Source organism: Dipodomys ordii, unplaced genomic scaffold (assembly GCF_000151885.1).
Source record: "Dipodomys ordii isolate 6190 unplaced genomic scaffold, Dord_2.0 Scaffold308, whole genome shotgun sequence".
NCBI classification, from domain to species: Eukaryota; Metazoa; Chordata; class Mammalia; order Rodentia; family Heteromyidae; genus Dipodomys; species Dipodomys ordii.
In genome coordinates this window covers 399,843-417,256 of record NW_012267524.1, presented here as the reverse complement: position 1 = coordinate 417,256, position 17,414 = coordinate 399,843, and the positions used below count along the sequence as shown (strand labels likewise).

The window sequence follows — 17,414 nt, the reverse complement described above, 5'->3', positions numbered from 1 at the left end:
ATTTCACTTACTTTACCATAGGTTTAGTTTTGCCTCTTGAACCTCAGACAAATGGAACCCACACAAGTCCTTGTGTGTTTGATTCTTTACCTCAGTCTTCTATTAGGGTTTCATGCATGCTGTCTATCAGTAATTCTTTCTCATTAGGAACCATGGGTATGCTTCTATATGCTCTGTAGGTATTGTACATTCTGCTTATTTGGGATACGGTAGTCATAATTTGTAACTGCAAGTACAAATAGCTCAATAATGTCACTTTTAGAGAACTCACAACTTCCCTTAAGTCTTATAAGTCTTTTGGCTTAAAAGTCAAAATACTGAGCCAGGCACTGGTGGCTCATGCCTGTATTTCTCGCTGGTGTTGATAGCCTGGATGATGTTAAAAATCATACATACAATGAATTACATGTATCTGGAGGTTTTATTGTATCTGATGAATCAATTCTAAATCCAGAAGTTGTCACAATTGGTAAGATTGCTCTTTTTGGATTGTATTGCCTCTTCCATCTTTTCTAGTTTTTATTGATTTTTTTGTTTGTTTTTTTCTGGGTCCAGTCGTGGGGCCTGAACTCTGGGCCTGGGCGCTGTTCCTCAGCACTTCAGCTCAAGGCTAGCGCTCTACCACTTGAGGCACAGCGCCACTTCCGGCTAAATTTTTAAAGTATTTCTAAAATAAATGCTATAAATAAATAATGCTATAAATAATGCTATAAATAAATGCTATTTCTAAAATTAATGCTATAAAAATAGCCTAAATGCAATTTTTGATATTTAGTAAAAGTGAAGAGTTAGTTATTTATTTTGGTGCCCATATTAGGGCTTGAACTCAGGGCCTTGTTCTCTCACTTGGCTTTTTCACTCAAGGTTGTCTCTGAACTAAAATCCTTACATCTTAGCTGTCTCTAAGGCATGAGCCACCAGCTCTTGGCTAATTTTTTAGTAATCCTATTACACCTCAAGAGTTCGTGAAAGACAACAGCTTAAACAGCAATTCCAGACTTTATGGTAAGTAGAAAGTATCTATAGGATTTTTAAATGACCAGACTGAAGCAACAGAAAAAAAATTTACTAGGTGGTTTACAAATTTTATTTTATTTACAAAAAGTCTTTTATTAACTTTTTTTAAAAATCACAGCATTTTACTACATAATGTGCATGTTTTACATGAGTTTTAAAAAAAGAAATCCAATTAGGCCATTAAAAAATAATTGAGTAATGAGCACTATTGAGAAGACAAAAATGACTTCCAACATTTAAAATGAAGAACTAAAACTCTCTTCTTGATTTGTAGCTAAAGACATGAAATTAGTTTCCAACTCCTTTTGCTTTTGAAGAAGTCCCTGAAAAAAAAAAAAATGAAACATGCATTGTTTGGCTCTGCTAAAGTAAGCGTCGGCACTATATTGGTGAGTTTATGTACATCGTCCTCCTTCCTCTATACTTTAGGAGTTAATTCATAGGTACATTTAAGGGTACTTCACAAAGTCTTTCAAATGAGTAAAACCACAAGTAAAGTATGGAATGATTTTCTAGTTTTAGAAAGGGAAAGAATGGATAACACATGACCAACTTCTTAAAATAAATGGGGGGGGGGGGAGATGTTAACACTAGAATATGACTGGACTCTTAAAAAAAAGTTTATTTAAAAAAACACAACTTGGAACTAAAGTCCAGTTATAAGTTTCAAAGATGGCGTAAAGTTACTATAATCTTAAATATTATATATTAACCTGTTTAACGAGAGAGCATGGCCATAATTGGTGTGGGAAAATGTCCAGTGAGCCTATTAGACCCAATCATTTCATATTGAACTACGTTATTTGGGAGAGACAACACTGTTGTTTTAAGCTGACAACACATAAATTTTATCTTTGGTTTTAGGGCCTTATTGATCATGTTTGGATGTTTAAATGTACACATTTAATAAAATTATCTCAGTATAATGACTGTCTCATGATTTCATACTAAAAAAATTTTTGAGACAGGGTCTTTGAATTTGTGATCCTCCTTGCCTCTTAGGTGCTGCATGTGTACACCATCACACCAAAAAATATTTGTAAAGATGGAAAGGAAATCCAAAGGAAGTCCCCTTTTTATTTGAGATTAACTAGAGAAGCTAAAATGCAGTTAGCCATGCAAATTTCCCTAATGTCACATCCACATGTAAAGAACACACACATCTATATATTCTTATTTTTATTTTGTTTTAAATCTCATACCTGTCGTAGTTCTGAAAGTCCTTTAAGAATTGCTTGTTGTCGATCCCTGTTCTTTACCAAGTTAGGATTAAGAAGTGGATCCCTGACAGAACCAAGAGCAAGGCGTTGCTCTTGGTTGCAATCTGAAACCAGACAAAATTTATAAAAGCCAAATATATTTCTAAATAGTTTGCTGTAAGATTCATTAGTAAATTTATTTCCTAGAAAGCCTCACATACATACTCTAAAAGTCTTAAAGATTTATAAAGTGCAGCTGAGATGCTTTGTAGAACTACAGGTAGGAATTATTTAGAAGTGAATTTAGGGTTGGGGGTTCCTAGATCTACAATATGTGGTTTACTTGCCATGATCAGTCGAAGGCCTAGACAAGGGTGCATCTGGATCCAGGTAATATATCTCATTTGTTCGAACATAAGGAATAAAATGGGATGGTTCAAACACTCCAGGTGTTTCACCATCTTCTGACACTTTCTCTTTTGTGGCTATTTTTTAGTGGTGAGTGTAAGCTATCCATCTGAGTTTGTTGGGTTCCGTTTTTATTGCTGGAACTAGTGATGACTGTAACCTATTTTTTTTAAAAAAAAGGCACAACAGACCAAAAAGCTTGAATAAGAAATTTTGTTTTTAAAATAAACATATCTCTTGAATTAATTATATCTCTAATGATTTGAAATGTAATTACACCTTTAGGAATATCATGGAAGGAAGCCTAAAGTCTAAAAGTTTCATTTATGAAACAAGGCAAGAAAAGGGTGTTCATTGGAATTTTTACTAGCTACATGTATGTACTCAATACAAAGGAGAGAATTAAATTACAATTCTATCTGGGCTAACAAGTCTCATTTCTCCTTAGATAATTTTTCATAAATTAATGTCCTCACCACCTGAACTAAGCCCAACATGAAGCAACTCTAAACCAGCTGGCTTATGCATGCACAAAAGACAGATTAAGAAGTTAAAAAGTTACTATCTTCCCAATTACTTCTTCCTGATTCAATCCAAGCATAATGCCTGTTTCACTGGTCATACTGAGATAAGTAAAAACTGTTTAGCTAAACCTGAAGATAGGAGAATGTCATCCATATTTTTTTTTTGGTCTGGTTGTGGGGCCTGAACTCTGGGCCTGGACGCTGTCCCTCAGCTCTTCAGCTCAAAGCTAGCAGTCTACCACTGAGCTACCTTCCCAGCCCTAGCCATAGGTTTTTCTTAATCCCAGTCCATCCAAAACCTATCCCTTAAACTACTAACCTTTTATCCCTTAAACTACTAACCTTCATCTGGTAACTCCTCCTTTCACATTTTTATCTTCACCTTTATGCCTAACCTTAGTAGACATGGAGCATGTGTTCTGTACCTCTTAAGAATCAAACATAAAGTGAATATACCTATAAAAGTAATGCACATACCTTTCTTCACTGATTGAATTAATTTTCCTAGGTTCTTCTTCCTAAAAGGATATGGAAGTATAGAAAAGAGTCTATGGCATTTTCAAGTGAAACCATGTACTTATGTTACTTGAATCTATTTCTAATGTTGATCAGAAAGGTATTTTTTCACAGTCAAATAAAAAAATTCCTTAACTTCCAACTGGTTACTTATATGGACTATAAACAAGATTTTTTTCTCTTTTTTTTTTTTTGGGTACGGTCGTGGGGCGTCAACTCTGGGCCTGGGCGCTGTCCCTCAGCTGTTCAGCTCAAGGCTAGCACTCTACCACTTGAGCCACAGCGCCACTTCCGGCTTTTTTCTTTTTGGTTATGTGGTGCTGAGGAATCGAACCCAGGGCATCCCAAATGCAAGGCAAGCGCTCTACCACTGTGCCGTCTTCCCAGCCCTGCAGTCTGGCTTTGAACTCCTAATCCTGCCTCAGCCTCTCAAGGGCTGAAACAAATTACAGATGTATACTACCATACCTGTCTAAAACAGGTTTCTTGAAGTCTAAATGTTTGCTTGATGGTTCTGGGTATTGAACTTAGAGATGATGGTTCTGGGTATTGAACTTAGAGCCAAAAGCTTGGTAGCCAAGTGCTCACTCTACCCTACACTCTACCTCACACCAGCCCTTTTGCTTTTTTACTTTATCAGATAGGGTCTTATTTCTACCTAGGTACTCTCAGACTGTGAACTCCTTACTACTATCTGCATATAGCTGGCATGCACCAAGCACAGCTTGCTTTTGACATTTTTTTATTTGGGGGGGTGGGGGCGGGTCATGGGGCCTGAACTCTGGGTCTGGGCGCTGTCCCTCAGCTCTTCAGCTCAAGGCTAGCACTCTACCACTTGAGCCATGGTGCCACTTCTGGCTTTTTTTTTTCTGCTTATGTGGTGCTGAGGAATCGAACCCAGGGCCTCCTACACGCAAGGCAAGCGCTCTACCACTGAGCCAACTTCCCAGCCCGTTTTTGAGATTCTTTTAAGGGCCAAGTAGTAAATAAAATGTCAGCGTTTACAGCCATACATGGTGTCTTGCAGCATAAAGTCACTCACAAAAAGATTATTAAAACAAGTATGGTTATGTTCCTATAAGCCTTTATTTACAAAAAACAGCAGACTGATTTGCTAATAGAATCTAGTTTGCTAACCCCTAACATAAAATTTTGGAACTCATTTAGACAAACAAGAACTCTATAAAAACATGCATGTCTACAGAGAACTGTGAGATTTTGGTTTGTTTTGGGTTTTTTTTTTGCCAGTTCTGGGGCTTGAACTAGGGCCTGGGCACTGTCCCTGAGCTGCTTTTGCTCAAGGCTAGCACTCTACTATTTGAGACACAGCATCACTTCTGGCTTTTTCTGTGGTACAGAGGAATCAAACCCAGGGCTACATGCTTGCTAGGCAAGCACTCTACCATCAAGCCACATTTGTGTTTTGAATTTAGAAATTCAAGCATGTTTAAAAATGAGAAAGAGGAGCTTTACCTTGTTCATTAGATGCCACCTGGTTTTTGACTCTGTTTCTGGATAGGATGAATGAAAATCTTCTGGTGAAGTGCCTTTATTTTGAGAAAGGTGTTCAGAATTATTTTTCTCTACCAATTGAAGCAGTTCCATCTGTCTTCTTACTTTTTTTTCTTCTCTCTGCTTTTGAAGCTGCTTAGGGTACTTTTCTGATGCTGGAACATACCTTTTGAGAGGTTTATTTATATTCCAAGTAGGTCTTGTGGGACATTTCTTCATGAGTTTTGTTTGTTTCTCTGTTATAGACTGATTACATTGCTCATTACACCAGCTATTTTCTTTTGCTAAGTTGCCTACTCTATCCTGATTTAGTTCTTGCTTGTCTTTCATAGTGTTAAGCTGTCCATCAAATTCTACAGAACTCTGGGGAGAAGAACAATGTGTATTTTCCCTTTCAATCACTGATCCACAGTGTGATAATGTGTTAGTGAAATTTCTTGTAATTAAATCATCTAAAAAAAAAAGATTATGACTTTTTAAACACATATAAAAGTTTACCACTTCTATCATTTTTCTCAAATGTTAAACAATTTTATTAGTTACACTTTAAGACTTCTAATATTAAAACTGAAACTACGCACCTCTCATTACTTGCCCCAGTGGCAACCAGTATGCTACTTTGTTTCTAGACATTCACTACTATAGATAATACCCCAGTAAATGGAGTTACATTGTTTTGTAAATGGCTTAAACACCTGCCATAACATTTAGTCAATAGCATGTATCAATTTCTTACTAAAGCTAATTCCACTATATAGTTTATATAACTTTTTACTACCATAATCATTGAGGCTATGAATACACTGTTTTTGCGGCCTTACTTTTTCTTTTTTCTTGTGCTAGTACTGAGGCTTGAAATCAGGATTTTATGTCCCTGCTTGGCCTTTTTGTTCAAAGATGGCACTCTACTACTTCAACAACATTTCCACTTTTAGTTTTTTGCTGGTTAACTGGAGATAAGAGTCCTGGGGACTTGTCTGCCCAGGCTCGCTTTGAACTACTGTATTCCAGTCTCAGCCTCCCAAATATTTAAGATTACAGGGCATGGGCCACCAAGGAGAGTGGGGAGGGGGTAAAAAACCCACTGACTTCCAACCCAAGACATTGCCTGATGATTTGAATTGAAAACCAGACATGAAAAGATGCTCATAAAATACAATTCGTGGGGAAATACAATTCAGAACCACTTACTATGCCCCCCATATAACAAGTGTTGGCAATCACAAGGAGAAATTAGAACCTAATATATTGATGGCTGGACAACTGCTTTGGAGTCTGGACAGTTTGGAAGAATTAACACATGATCCAGAAATTCTGTTTTTCTTTTTTCACAAAATCTGTACATGAATGGTCAAAGCAACATTATTCACAATAGCCCAAGAGTACAAATAAACGTCTATCAAATCATGAAGAACAAAATGTATTATACATACAACAGAATACTATTCAGGAATAATGTACTTACTGCCATTATCCTAAAGCAGAGTAGCCAGACACAAAGGAACATTTTCATTCTAGTAACATGAAATGTGCAGAACAAGCAAACCAGAAAATGAAGAGATTCCTCTGCTAACTAGATCAGAGTGAGGGAAAAGATCTATAATTATGGTGACTGCTCAATTATTAGGAATATACTGAAAAATGCTAACTATGCCCATTAAAGGGTAAGTTTTGTGTAGGAGCTGTCGCTCAATGGTAAACCGTTTGCTAAACCTGTAAGGTCCTGGGCGGGGGGTGGGGCGGTAAATTTGTGATTCATATCTGAAATAAATCTAGTACAAAAAATTAAAAACCAAGAGCTGCATTGGGGGCTCAGTCTTATATATAATCATAGCTACTCAGGATGCTGTCATACCTGGAGGATCACGGCTCAAAACCAACTAGGGCAGAAAAGTCTGTATAAGATTCCTTATCTCCAGTTAACAAGCAAAAGGCTATGGTGGCGAGTTCAAGCCAGTATCATTGGAAAAAAAAAAAAAAATAGGTCATTTTATTGTCTCATAAATCACAAGTTTTACACTTGAAATGGAACTCAGTACTAATGCTTTGGCCTTAAGGAAATTTCAATATGAATACCTGTTTGCACACCAGTATCTTTCTTGGGAGAAGTAGTAGAACTGATACATGTATTTATTTTGCTGCCAGCTTCATCAGAGTCATGTCTTGAACTTGAAATCTTAGGGGACACCTTATCATCCACTTGCATTGCATCTACTGGCAATAGGAAAAAATATTTTTCAAATGACATACAGCATTATTAAGAGAAATTATGTGTAGGAGACTGGGATTGTAGCTTAGTGGTGGTACTTGCCTACCTTGCAAGACTAGGTCTGATTCAGTAGTGAAAAAAAAGTAAATACATACAGTAACTAAACACAGGACTTTACTCAGAATGAATGCTGCAATCAAAATTTCATTAAAAGTTCTTGCCCATTACTGGATTTACAGAGATCACTCAGTAAGTGTTTTCTTTTTCTTTTTTTTTTTGCCGGTCGTGGGGCCTGAACTCTGGGCCTGGGCGCTGTCCTTCAGCTCTTCAGCTCAAGGCTAGCGCTCTACCACTTTGAGCCACAGTGCCACTTCCAGCTTTTTCTGCTTATGTGGTGTTGAGGAATGGAACCCAGGGCCACATGCAAGCAAGGCAAGCACTCTACCACTGAGCCACTTTTCCAGCCCCTCAGTAACTGCTTTCTTTGTAAAAATGCATACAAATTTATTTTATCAGTGTCATGATTGCTATAGACAATTTGTAAGAAAAACTTATGTGTAAAAAGATACTGAAAACTTACTTAACTCTACTTCTAAGATAATTTCCTAAAAGCACTACTATTAAGTAATGTTAGATTAGCTGAAGAGCTGAAGTTCCTTAAAAATTGTTTATTGTATGATAATGTTAGAAATAGACAAGTAGTTAAAATAATCTTCAAAAATTATGAAGTTCTGGGGCTGGGAAGGCGGCTCAGTGGGAGAGCGCTTGCCTTGCATGCCTGAGGCCCTGGGTTCAATTCCTTAGCACCACATAAGCAAAAAGAAAAAAGCCGGAAGTGGCGCTGTGGCTCAAGTTGTAGAGCACTAGCCTTGAGCTGAAGAGCTGAGGAACAGCACCCAGGTCCAGAGTTCAGGCCCCACGACCGGATCCAAAAAAAAAAAAAAATATGAAGTTCTGGTTAATCACTTACCATCAAGATTTTTCATCAATCTAGAAGTATCATGTCCTTTTTGAGCCAATTCTCGGATTCGCTGTTCTTGTTTCAGTCTCTGTGCTAACTCCTGTGCTCTCTGCATTTTTTGGTATAGCTCATTTGTCTTGAGAGTCATGATTTCCTACCAACATAGTCATGTATATGGTTATTAAATTGACTATTCTCAGTATTTCCTAAGCTTTCCTGGATGTCAGGCACTTGTCTGGATCCTTGTGATTATCATAAATATTCAAAGAATACAGTATTTATGGACTTCTTGTGCTGTCACATCAACGTTGCAGCCTTAGATGACTTAAGTCAATGAAATGGGAACCTACACCATATGTCCCTTTACCAGCCAATATTCATTGAGTGCCAAGTGGGAAAACATAAGAAACTATTGTATTGCTAAACTTTTAGTCTTTGGAAACTGAATGCCACTATATGATTGCTCTTTGTGAGTTGGCTCAATCATGGCACCTGACAACACTCTACTACCTGTATCTAAATCATTTAATAGAAAAGCTCCCCTAGCTATTGAGATACTCTCTTTGAATTGGCTCTTATTTTAGCAAATGGAGTACGAATACAGCCACCGATTTGAATTGGCTCTTATTTTAGCAAAAGGACTACGAATACAGCCACCGATTGTTTCATCAATCCCAACCATTTTGCAAAAGGAGCTTCTTTTTTCATTGGTAGATAAGGATAGAAATGCCCATCATTTCTGTACAGAATTACATTACAATCATGGTTTACAAATGAAGTATACACACCTCTAATATGTAGGAGATAACAATCACATATATGGATGACTAGCATTATGCTATAATTCATCTTGACCTCCCCCATTTGCACAAAGGCCAGTCAATACAGCTTTTGAGAACGTAATCATGTGAAAAAATAAAACATTTTTAAGAGTCTCTCTTATTTTCCCAATTTCTTATTCAAAATTTTAATGCCTCCACTTGTATTTCACCACTTCAAAATACAACTCGTAGTGCTGGATGTGGCTCATGCCTATAATCCTACCTACTGAAAAAGCTGAAATCTTAGCATCTTGGTTCAAAGCCAGCCTGGGGAAAAAAGACTCCTCTCCAATTAACCAGCAAAAAGCTGGAAATAGAGGTGTGGCTTAAGTGGTAGAGTGCCAGCCTTAAGGGGAAAAGCCAAGACAGCAAGAGGCCCTGAGATCAAGCGTCAGTAACTTCAAAGTTATTATTCCTCTGAAAACATATACTATTAATTGTAAAATGCTAACAGTTAAATGTAAATACCCACTTCCTTTTCTTTTTGCTTAAGTATATCCTCTTCATACTATTTCTGCATCTTTTCTCGTTCCCGTGATAAGTGTTGCTCTTCTTCTTGTTCTTCCTTCCTTCTTTGTTCTTCTTCTAGTTGTTTTTTTCTGCACTTTTCTTCTACCTGCATAGTGATTGCTTTCTAGTCATAAATAATTCAGAAATCATTGTCACAAAAATCAGAGGAGCATTTGCTTTGGTGATGAAAATAAATCTGTTTTATCAGTACTTAAAATGACAAAATTATAATTCATTTGGTTTATTTGTCCAGTTAAGCGCTACATTGCTTTTTGTTGTTTTTCCCCTTCAATTCCACCATGGCCATTAGAAGAACTGATAGAAAATAACTGAATGAAACTTAGGGTATGGCTCAGTCATAGAGCACTTACCTATCATACACAATAAACTCTAGACTTGATCCCCAGCACAAGGGGAGGGGGGGGGGAAGAAAAGCAACTGAAGAAATAATCTCAATACTTTAAAAACTTCTTGATAAATAACAGAGCCTCTAATTTTTTTTTTTAATGAGTGGTACTGTCTTTGAATTGAGGGCTTTGTGATTTGCTTGGCAGATACTCTACTGAGCCATGCCTCCAGACCTTTTTTTGTCCTGGTTATTTTGAGACAGGGTCTTACCATGATTGTCTTACTACTTTATGTTTCCCACAATAACTAGGATGACAAGTGCACATCACCATGCTCAGCCTCTTCCACTGAGATGGAATTTCACAACCTGTTTTTTCTTTGGCCTAGGCTGGCTTTGAAATGTGATCCTTTTGATCTAAGCCTCCAACATAGCTAGGATTGCAAGCATGAGCCACCATGTCCAACTAGATGCTCCAAATTCACTCTACCAAATCATTCATGCATTAAAGTGCTTAAAGAATTATGCAGTTTAGTAGAGTGTTGAACACCTAGTACCTGGTCTTTAGTCCCAGCCATTGAGGAGACTGTGATGGGAAGATGATCTGAGCCCATGAGTTAGGAATAAAAGACTGCGGATATGAAAAAAGAACTACCACAAAAGATTATTAAGTCCCTTTAATATTAAACTAAATTAGGAGTTTTAACATCTTAATATCTGCTAGATTTCTTAAACAAAATTGTATGTCAATCCCCATATTGTTCCTGCTTAAGAATTATCAGCCTAAACAGAACTCTTGGGAAATAAACTGATGAAAAAAATAACCAATACTAACCTAAAGACAGTACAAATTCATATACAGCACTTACATGTTAAAGGCTATTGGAGAGTACTGGCAGGAATACTAACAATGCAGTGTGGATAGGAATTAGCTTTAGCATAGAATGGAACAGGACCTTTGCATATAAGCTTATACCAAAAGTATAATTTCCATTTACTTAAGTGTATGTAGATGTTGACCATTACTAAGGCAAAAACTTTTTACAATGTAATACCTGATGTTCTAGCTGTTTTTGTCGCCGCCTGTTCCGTTCCTCAATCTGTGCTGGGTCCAAGAGAGCAGTCATAGAACGGAGAAAGCTGACAATATATATAAATTAGCTATTTAAAACAATAAGGTAGGCTCAAAAAAATAAACCATTTCTGCTTGAGATATATCAATCATTTCTATTTCACACAAAAATACTAAGATAAAACCAATTAGACATACTACTATTAAAACACACTTTTTTTTTTTGTCTGTTGTGGGGCTTGAACTCTGGGCCTGGGCGCTGTCCCTCAGCTCTTCAGCTCAAGGCTAGCACTCTACCACTTGACACACAGTGCCACTTCCGACTCTTCTTTTTTTTTTCCTGCTTATGTGGTGCTGAGGAATAGAACCCAGAGCCTCATGCATGCAAGGCAAGCACTCTACCACTGAGCCAACTTCCCAGTCCCCAAACACACTTTCTGAAATCAATAAATACTAAAGAATGAACTTACTTTGTTTTCTGACTGTTTGCCACAGCCACATCACTAACAGGTTTTACTCTATGCTCTTCCTCTGAAGGTTCAATCTGACTTCCAGGAGTAAGAGTATATTCACTGCTGATATCAGCCAGATCCTGAGTGTCAGGGGAGACACAGAAGTACTCCGGGTGTTTTGGTGTGAACTGAGAGGACAGCCGAGACTGAGAACCAGGATGATTCTTTAATGAATCAAAATTCATTGCCCATCTGTCATGTTCCTGACTCTGATGGTGATAAATAAGAACTGCTAAGAATTTTTCCAATTATTCCAATGAAAAATCCCAAATTTACAAATCAATATGATGTCTAAAAGTTACCACTGAGCTAATAAAGCCTCATAAACACAAGATTATACTGTTTTGATTCCTCATATATTTGGATACATAGCTTGGAAAAACTGAAGAATTTAAACATTTGGGAAATTCTAAAAACTTAAAAACAATAGGTTTTTATGGGCAAATATGGAGTACTTTTGTCTTAATAGGCAGTTTCAGAATACTTTGAAGTTTATATGTTGAAGTCTTGAATTTTTTTTTCTTTAGCTATAAAGTCTCCTTAGGTTACCTTTGAATTTTCCTCTGTTTTCTTTTGCCAGTCATCTTGTGTTTTTTTATTTAAATCTTCAGTCCATATTCTCTGCTGTTCTTGTCTCACAGCACTGAAAGGATGTTCCAGCAGCACAGTTTCCTAAACAGCAATCATCAAACTACCCATAAAGTTCAATTCTCTTTTTTCTAACTACTTTATAATTAGAAATCTTGCCAAAGTTATTCAGGTAAATTTAACACAAAAAAGGAATTTATCTCTAGGAGAAGCAGTATGTCAAAAAAAGAACTCAATTATATTATTGATAGGTACATTCTCATCCTTAGAAACATTTTAAATATAATAATATATATACTCATACTGCCAGAAAAGGAAACTGTCATTTATTTCTCTACTTAAAGCAGTTTAGCTGGATGCCAGTGACTCACACCTATAATCCTAGCTGCTCTGGAGGCTGAGATCTAATGATCACAGTTCATAACCAGCATGGGCAGTAAAGTCCAAGAGATTCTTACCACCAGCAGTTAATCACTAACAAGACAAAAATAGAGGTGTGGTTCAAGTGATAGAGTGCTAGTCTTGAGTGAAAAAGCTACCAGCACACAGGCTCCGAATTTAAGCCCCAGTACCAGCATACATATGCAAAAATTTAGTAAAAGGCATTTGATGTGAGGTTCTGAATTGGGATTTTAGTGCCGGATTCAATTTCTTTAATAAAGTACTCAGACACTGTGCTCTTTCTCTTGCATTGACCCTTAGCTTTTCCATTCAAGGCTGGTGCTCTATCACTTAAGCCACTTCTGGTTTTTTGCTGGTTAATTGGAGATAAAGAACCAAGATTGGTCTGTGTAGGGCTGGCTTCTCAGATTTTAGCCTCCTGAAAAGCTAGGATTGATTCCAAGTGTAATCCACCAGTACCTAGCTAACCTCTTATTAACAATCATTGTATGGTTCACCCCCAGATAAAGCATGACCTATAAAGCCATTCAAATTAATCATTAATAAATGACATACTGACAGGCACTGGTTACTCATGCAACAAAGAACTGAAGTAGAAATGTGGCTCAAATGATAGAGAACCAGCTGTGGCCAAAAAAGACAAATGAGAGCTCAAAGTCGAGAGTTCAAACCCAGTACCAGAAATACCACCAAGATCTGTAGACTTTTTCTGTAGATTTTTAGTGAGACTAATTTATTCCTTTTAACAATACGTAAAAGTGCTTTAGAGATGGTAGAAAAATACAATTTACATTTTATCTTCTTTTTTGTTAACATAAAATTTTTAACATACTATAAAACTGATAAAAACTAGTCAGCCCTACATGGTAAAGAATAGAATATTTTATGGAATCCCTCCTAGCTAAGTGGAGGGGTTCCATAAGATACTTACCTAATCAGGCCATGGGGCTGAAAAGTTTCACCACCAGAATCACTTCTTTAGTTTACACTATTATTTTTACTGGGTAATATAAATGTTCACAAGAAGGGATTATGCAAGTTAAAAAATGGTCGAGGGGGCTGGGAAGTTGGCTTAGTGGTAGAGCGCTTGCCTTGCATGCATGAGGCCCTGAGTTCCATTCCTCAGCACCACATGAGCAAAAAGAAAAAAGCAAAAAAAAAAAAAAAGAAGTGGCACTGTGGCTCAAGTGGTAGAGCGCTAGTCTTGAGCTGAACAGCTGATTGACAGTGCCCTGGCCCAGAGTTCAGGCCCACGACCAGACCCAAAAAAAAAAAAAAAAGGTCTAAAACTTCTTTTATAAGAAGCTATATAATACATTCAGCAAAAATTAATTGGTAATTAATGGGGCTGGGAAGGTGGCTCAGTGGTAGAGTGCTTGCCTTGCATGCATGAGGCCCTGGGTTCAATTCTTGAGCACCACATAAGCAGAAAAAGCCAGAAGTGGGGCTGAGGTTCAAGTGGTAGAGCACTAATTGACAGCTGAAGAGCTGAGGGACAGTGCCCAGGCCCAGAGTTCAGGTCCCACGACCAACCAAAATAAATAAATAAATAATTTGGTAATTAAAAATCAAAGAGACTCCTTAAAGGCAAATAGGTTACATAGAAATAAGTAATAAAGGGTTTAAATATTGACACTGGGACTTAACCTCTAAAACCTGGCTATCTCTAAGTAGTAAATACCCATCAGCCATTGTAACCTGACAAGGAGACTGTGACAAAACATTTGAAGAGTCAGCAGAAGTCAAGAAAAGGAGGAAGGGAGGGAGAGAAAGAAAAGAAGAAAGAAAGAAAGAAGGAAAAGAAAGAAAGAAAGGAAGGAAGGAAGGAAGGAAGGAAGGAAGGAAGGAAGGAAGGAAGGAAGGAAGGAAGGAAGAAAGAAAGAAAGAAAGAAAGAAAAAAAGAAAGAAAGAAAACAAAGGCACTTTAAACATATCCTAGGTGTTCATGGGCATGGTCTGGTGTTTACAATCCCTAGTATTGTCACAAAAAAATAAACTAAATACAAAACAAAACACCTAAGGGCACACTTATGTTGACATGGAAACAGGGTTTTGTGGTTCATAGGTATCACAGGATTAGTGTTCAATTTCTGTTGCATTTTAAAATACCCCCTATATTTATAAGAGCCTAAATGAGGTTGAGCCTCCAAACTAGTTTAGTTCATAATTAAACTCAACTATTAGAAAAATTACACAAAGTTAAGACAAGTGCTAGTGGCTCATGCTTATAATCCTAGCTACTTGAGCTGTGCCTCACTGATAAAGCACCAGCCTTGAGCCTCAGAACCCAGGACCTGAGTTCAAGCCCCGGTAATAACACACACGCACACTCCCAAAAAACAAAAACTTAATTAAGGTGTCTTATGCTAACATGTATTGTGTTAAGACATATTCAAAACTCTTACCCTAGACTGGTTAAGAATTTGAAGTTTTTCCAACATTATTTTATCATTCTCAGATTTTTTCCAAGGATTATTCCATTTTTCACAAGCTTCTTTTTCTTTCTTCTTTAAGGCAACCTGTTCATCTATAAATAATGTCCTTTTTTAAAAAAAATGTACAAAGACTGTAAAGAAAGAATCATGTAAACAAATCATGACCTTAAAGAATGCAGATTGCCAACTGAGTTCATCAAAATTGATTTCAATGTAATACAGTATTTAAACAGAATTGAGAAAAAATTGCTTTGTGTTTTTAAAAGATACAAAAAAACTTTTACAAAATTTAACACCATTTAATAATTAAAAAGCTCTGAAGTAGAAAGGAATGTACCTTAACATAATAAAGGCTATCTATGACAAACCCATCATACTTCTAAACATCATTTCCTCTAAAGCCAGGCACAGGTGGCTCATGCCTATAATCCTAGCTATCTCAGGGGCTGAGATCAGCAAGACTGAGGTTCAAGGCCAGTCTGAGTAGAAAAAAGTTCACAAGAGTTCTTGTTAACAACTAGCTAGGTGATGAGGTGTACACCTGTCATCCTAGGTACATCAGAGGATTGTGGTTTAGAAGAGTCAAAGACTCCCTCCCTCTCAATGGAAGAAGCTGGATATGGTGGTATACAGTTATCATGTCAACCACTTTGTGAAGTCTAAAACATGGAGGTCGTGGTCTAGGCAGGTGACCAAGTAGGAAGTAAGACCTATTTCAAAAATAGCCAATGTGAGCTGGATGCTGGTGGCTCATGCCTATCGTCCTAGCTACTTGAGAAGCTGGGAGCAAGAGGACTACAGTTGAAGGCCAACAGGGCAAAAACGTTTACAAGACTCCTCAACATATCTGGGCACACTGGCACATACCTATTAACCCAAGACACATGGGAGGCTGAGACTGGAAGGATTATAGTGCCTGGCCAGCCTGTACAGAAAAATTTGTGATACACAGGAAGCTGGATGTGGTGGTGTACATCCTGTGATCCCAACAAAGACACAAAGTCAATAGAGTATGTGGATCATAGTTCAGGGAATTGCCTAGGTGGGAGGCAAAACCTGATGCTAAAAATAACTCATGAGAAACAGGGCTGGTAACATGATTCACTGCTATCTCACCAGCCTGTCAAGTATGAGGCTCTGAGTTCAAATCCTAATCTCATCAAGAAAGTAAGAATATATAACCAGGGAAAAATAGGGCTAGATATATGGCTCAGCAGCACAGCCCCTGAACTAGAGTTCAAACCTTAGTATTTCCAGAAAAAAAAAAAAACCTGAATCTAATAAAATCATTTTTGGCAATGTAGCAGGATAAAAAAAAAAGTGACATGCCAAAACAGTAATAAACAAGACTAGGAAAGAAATCAGGAAGACAATTTTATTTACGATACCCTCAGAACATAAACAACCCTAGAAATAAACTTAGCTAAGGAAGTAAAAGACCTCTACAGTGAAAACTATAAAACCTTTTAGAAAACAAAGAAGATGTCAGAAGATAGAATATCCCATGCTCATTGATTGAGAGAATTGCCATTGTGGAAAATGGTTGTGTTACAGAAAGTAATCTATAGATTCAATGTAATTCCCATGAAAATCTCAATATCATTCTTTATAAAAATAGAAAAATAGGGCCTGGGAAGGTTGTTCAGTGGTAGAGCGCTTGCCTTGCATGCCTGAGGCCCTGGATTCAATTCCCTAGCACCACATAAGCAAAAAGAAAAAAGTTGGAAGTGGCGCTATGGCTCAAGTGGTAGAGCACTAGCATTGAGCTGAAGAGCTGAGCGACAGCGCCCAGGTCCAGAGTTAAGGCCCAAGACCAGACCCCCCCCAAAAAAAAAGAAAAAGAAAAATCCATCTGGAAACATGAAAGACCTCAAATAACAAAAGGAATCCAGAGCAAAAGTGCAATCCTAAAGGTATCACAATACTAAAGTGTAAATTACTTTACCAAGCCATAGTAACAAAAATAACACAAAGACAAAAGGAATAGTAGACCCAGAAATGAAACCACACAGCTCCACCCATCTGAGTTTTGACAAAGGGGCCAAAAATACACATTGTAAAAAGGACAACCTCTTCAACAAATAGTGTTGGGAAAACTGGTTGTCTATATGCTTAAGACTGAAAACTAGACCCCCATCTCATCCTATACAATAGTCAGTGCAAAATAAATCAAAGCTCTTACATAAGACCTGAAACACCAAAACTACATCAGAAAACAGAGAAAACACTGCTAGCCTTAGCTGAAGAGATGAGGGACAGCACTCAGGCCCAGAGTTCAAGCCCCACAACTGACAGAAAGAAAGAAAGAAAGAAAGAAAGAAAGAAAGAAAGAAAGAAAGAAAGAAAGAAAGAAAGAAAGAAAGAAAGAAAGAAAGAAAGAAA

At 37.3% G+C, this 17,414-nt stretch overlaps 1 protein-coding gene across 1 annotated transcript in view; it reads right to left on the bottom strand.

The window, feature by feature from the left end:
• Positions 1-836: 836 nt before the first annotated feature.
• The window catches only part of LOC106001527 (coiled-coil domain-containing protein 66-like), a 36,046-nt gene continuing 19,468 nt past the window's right edge, over positions 837-17,414 (bottom strand). The window contains 15 exon segments of the mRNA XM_013036620.1: positions 837-1,340; positions 2,220-2,341; positions 2,564-2,688; positions 2,690-2,759; positions 2,762-2,784; positions 3,626-3,666; positions 5,138-5,628; positions 7,253-7,387; positions 8,356-8,500; positions 9,640-9,801; positions 11,079-11,163; positions 11,566-11,816; positions 12,157-12,279; positions 15,003-15,124; positions 17,215-17,221. Coding sequence (XP_012892074.1) covers positions 1,254-1,340; positions 2,220-2,341; positions 2,564-2,688; positions 2,690-2,759; positions 2,762-2,784; positions 3,626-3,666; positions 5,138-5,628; positions 7,253-7,387; positions 8,356-8,500; positions 9,640-9,801; positions 11,079-11,163; positions 11,566-11,816; positions 12,157-12,279; positions 15,003-15,124; positions 17,215-17,221 — 1,989 coding nt within the window. The 3' untranslated portion in view covers positions 837-1,253.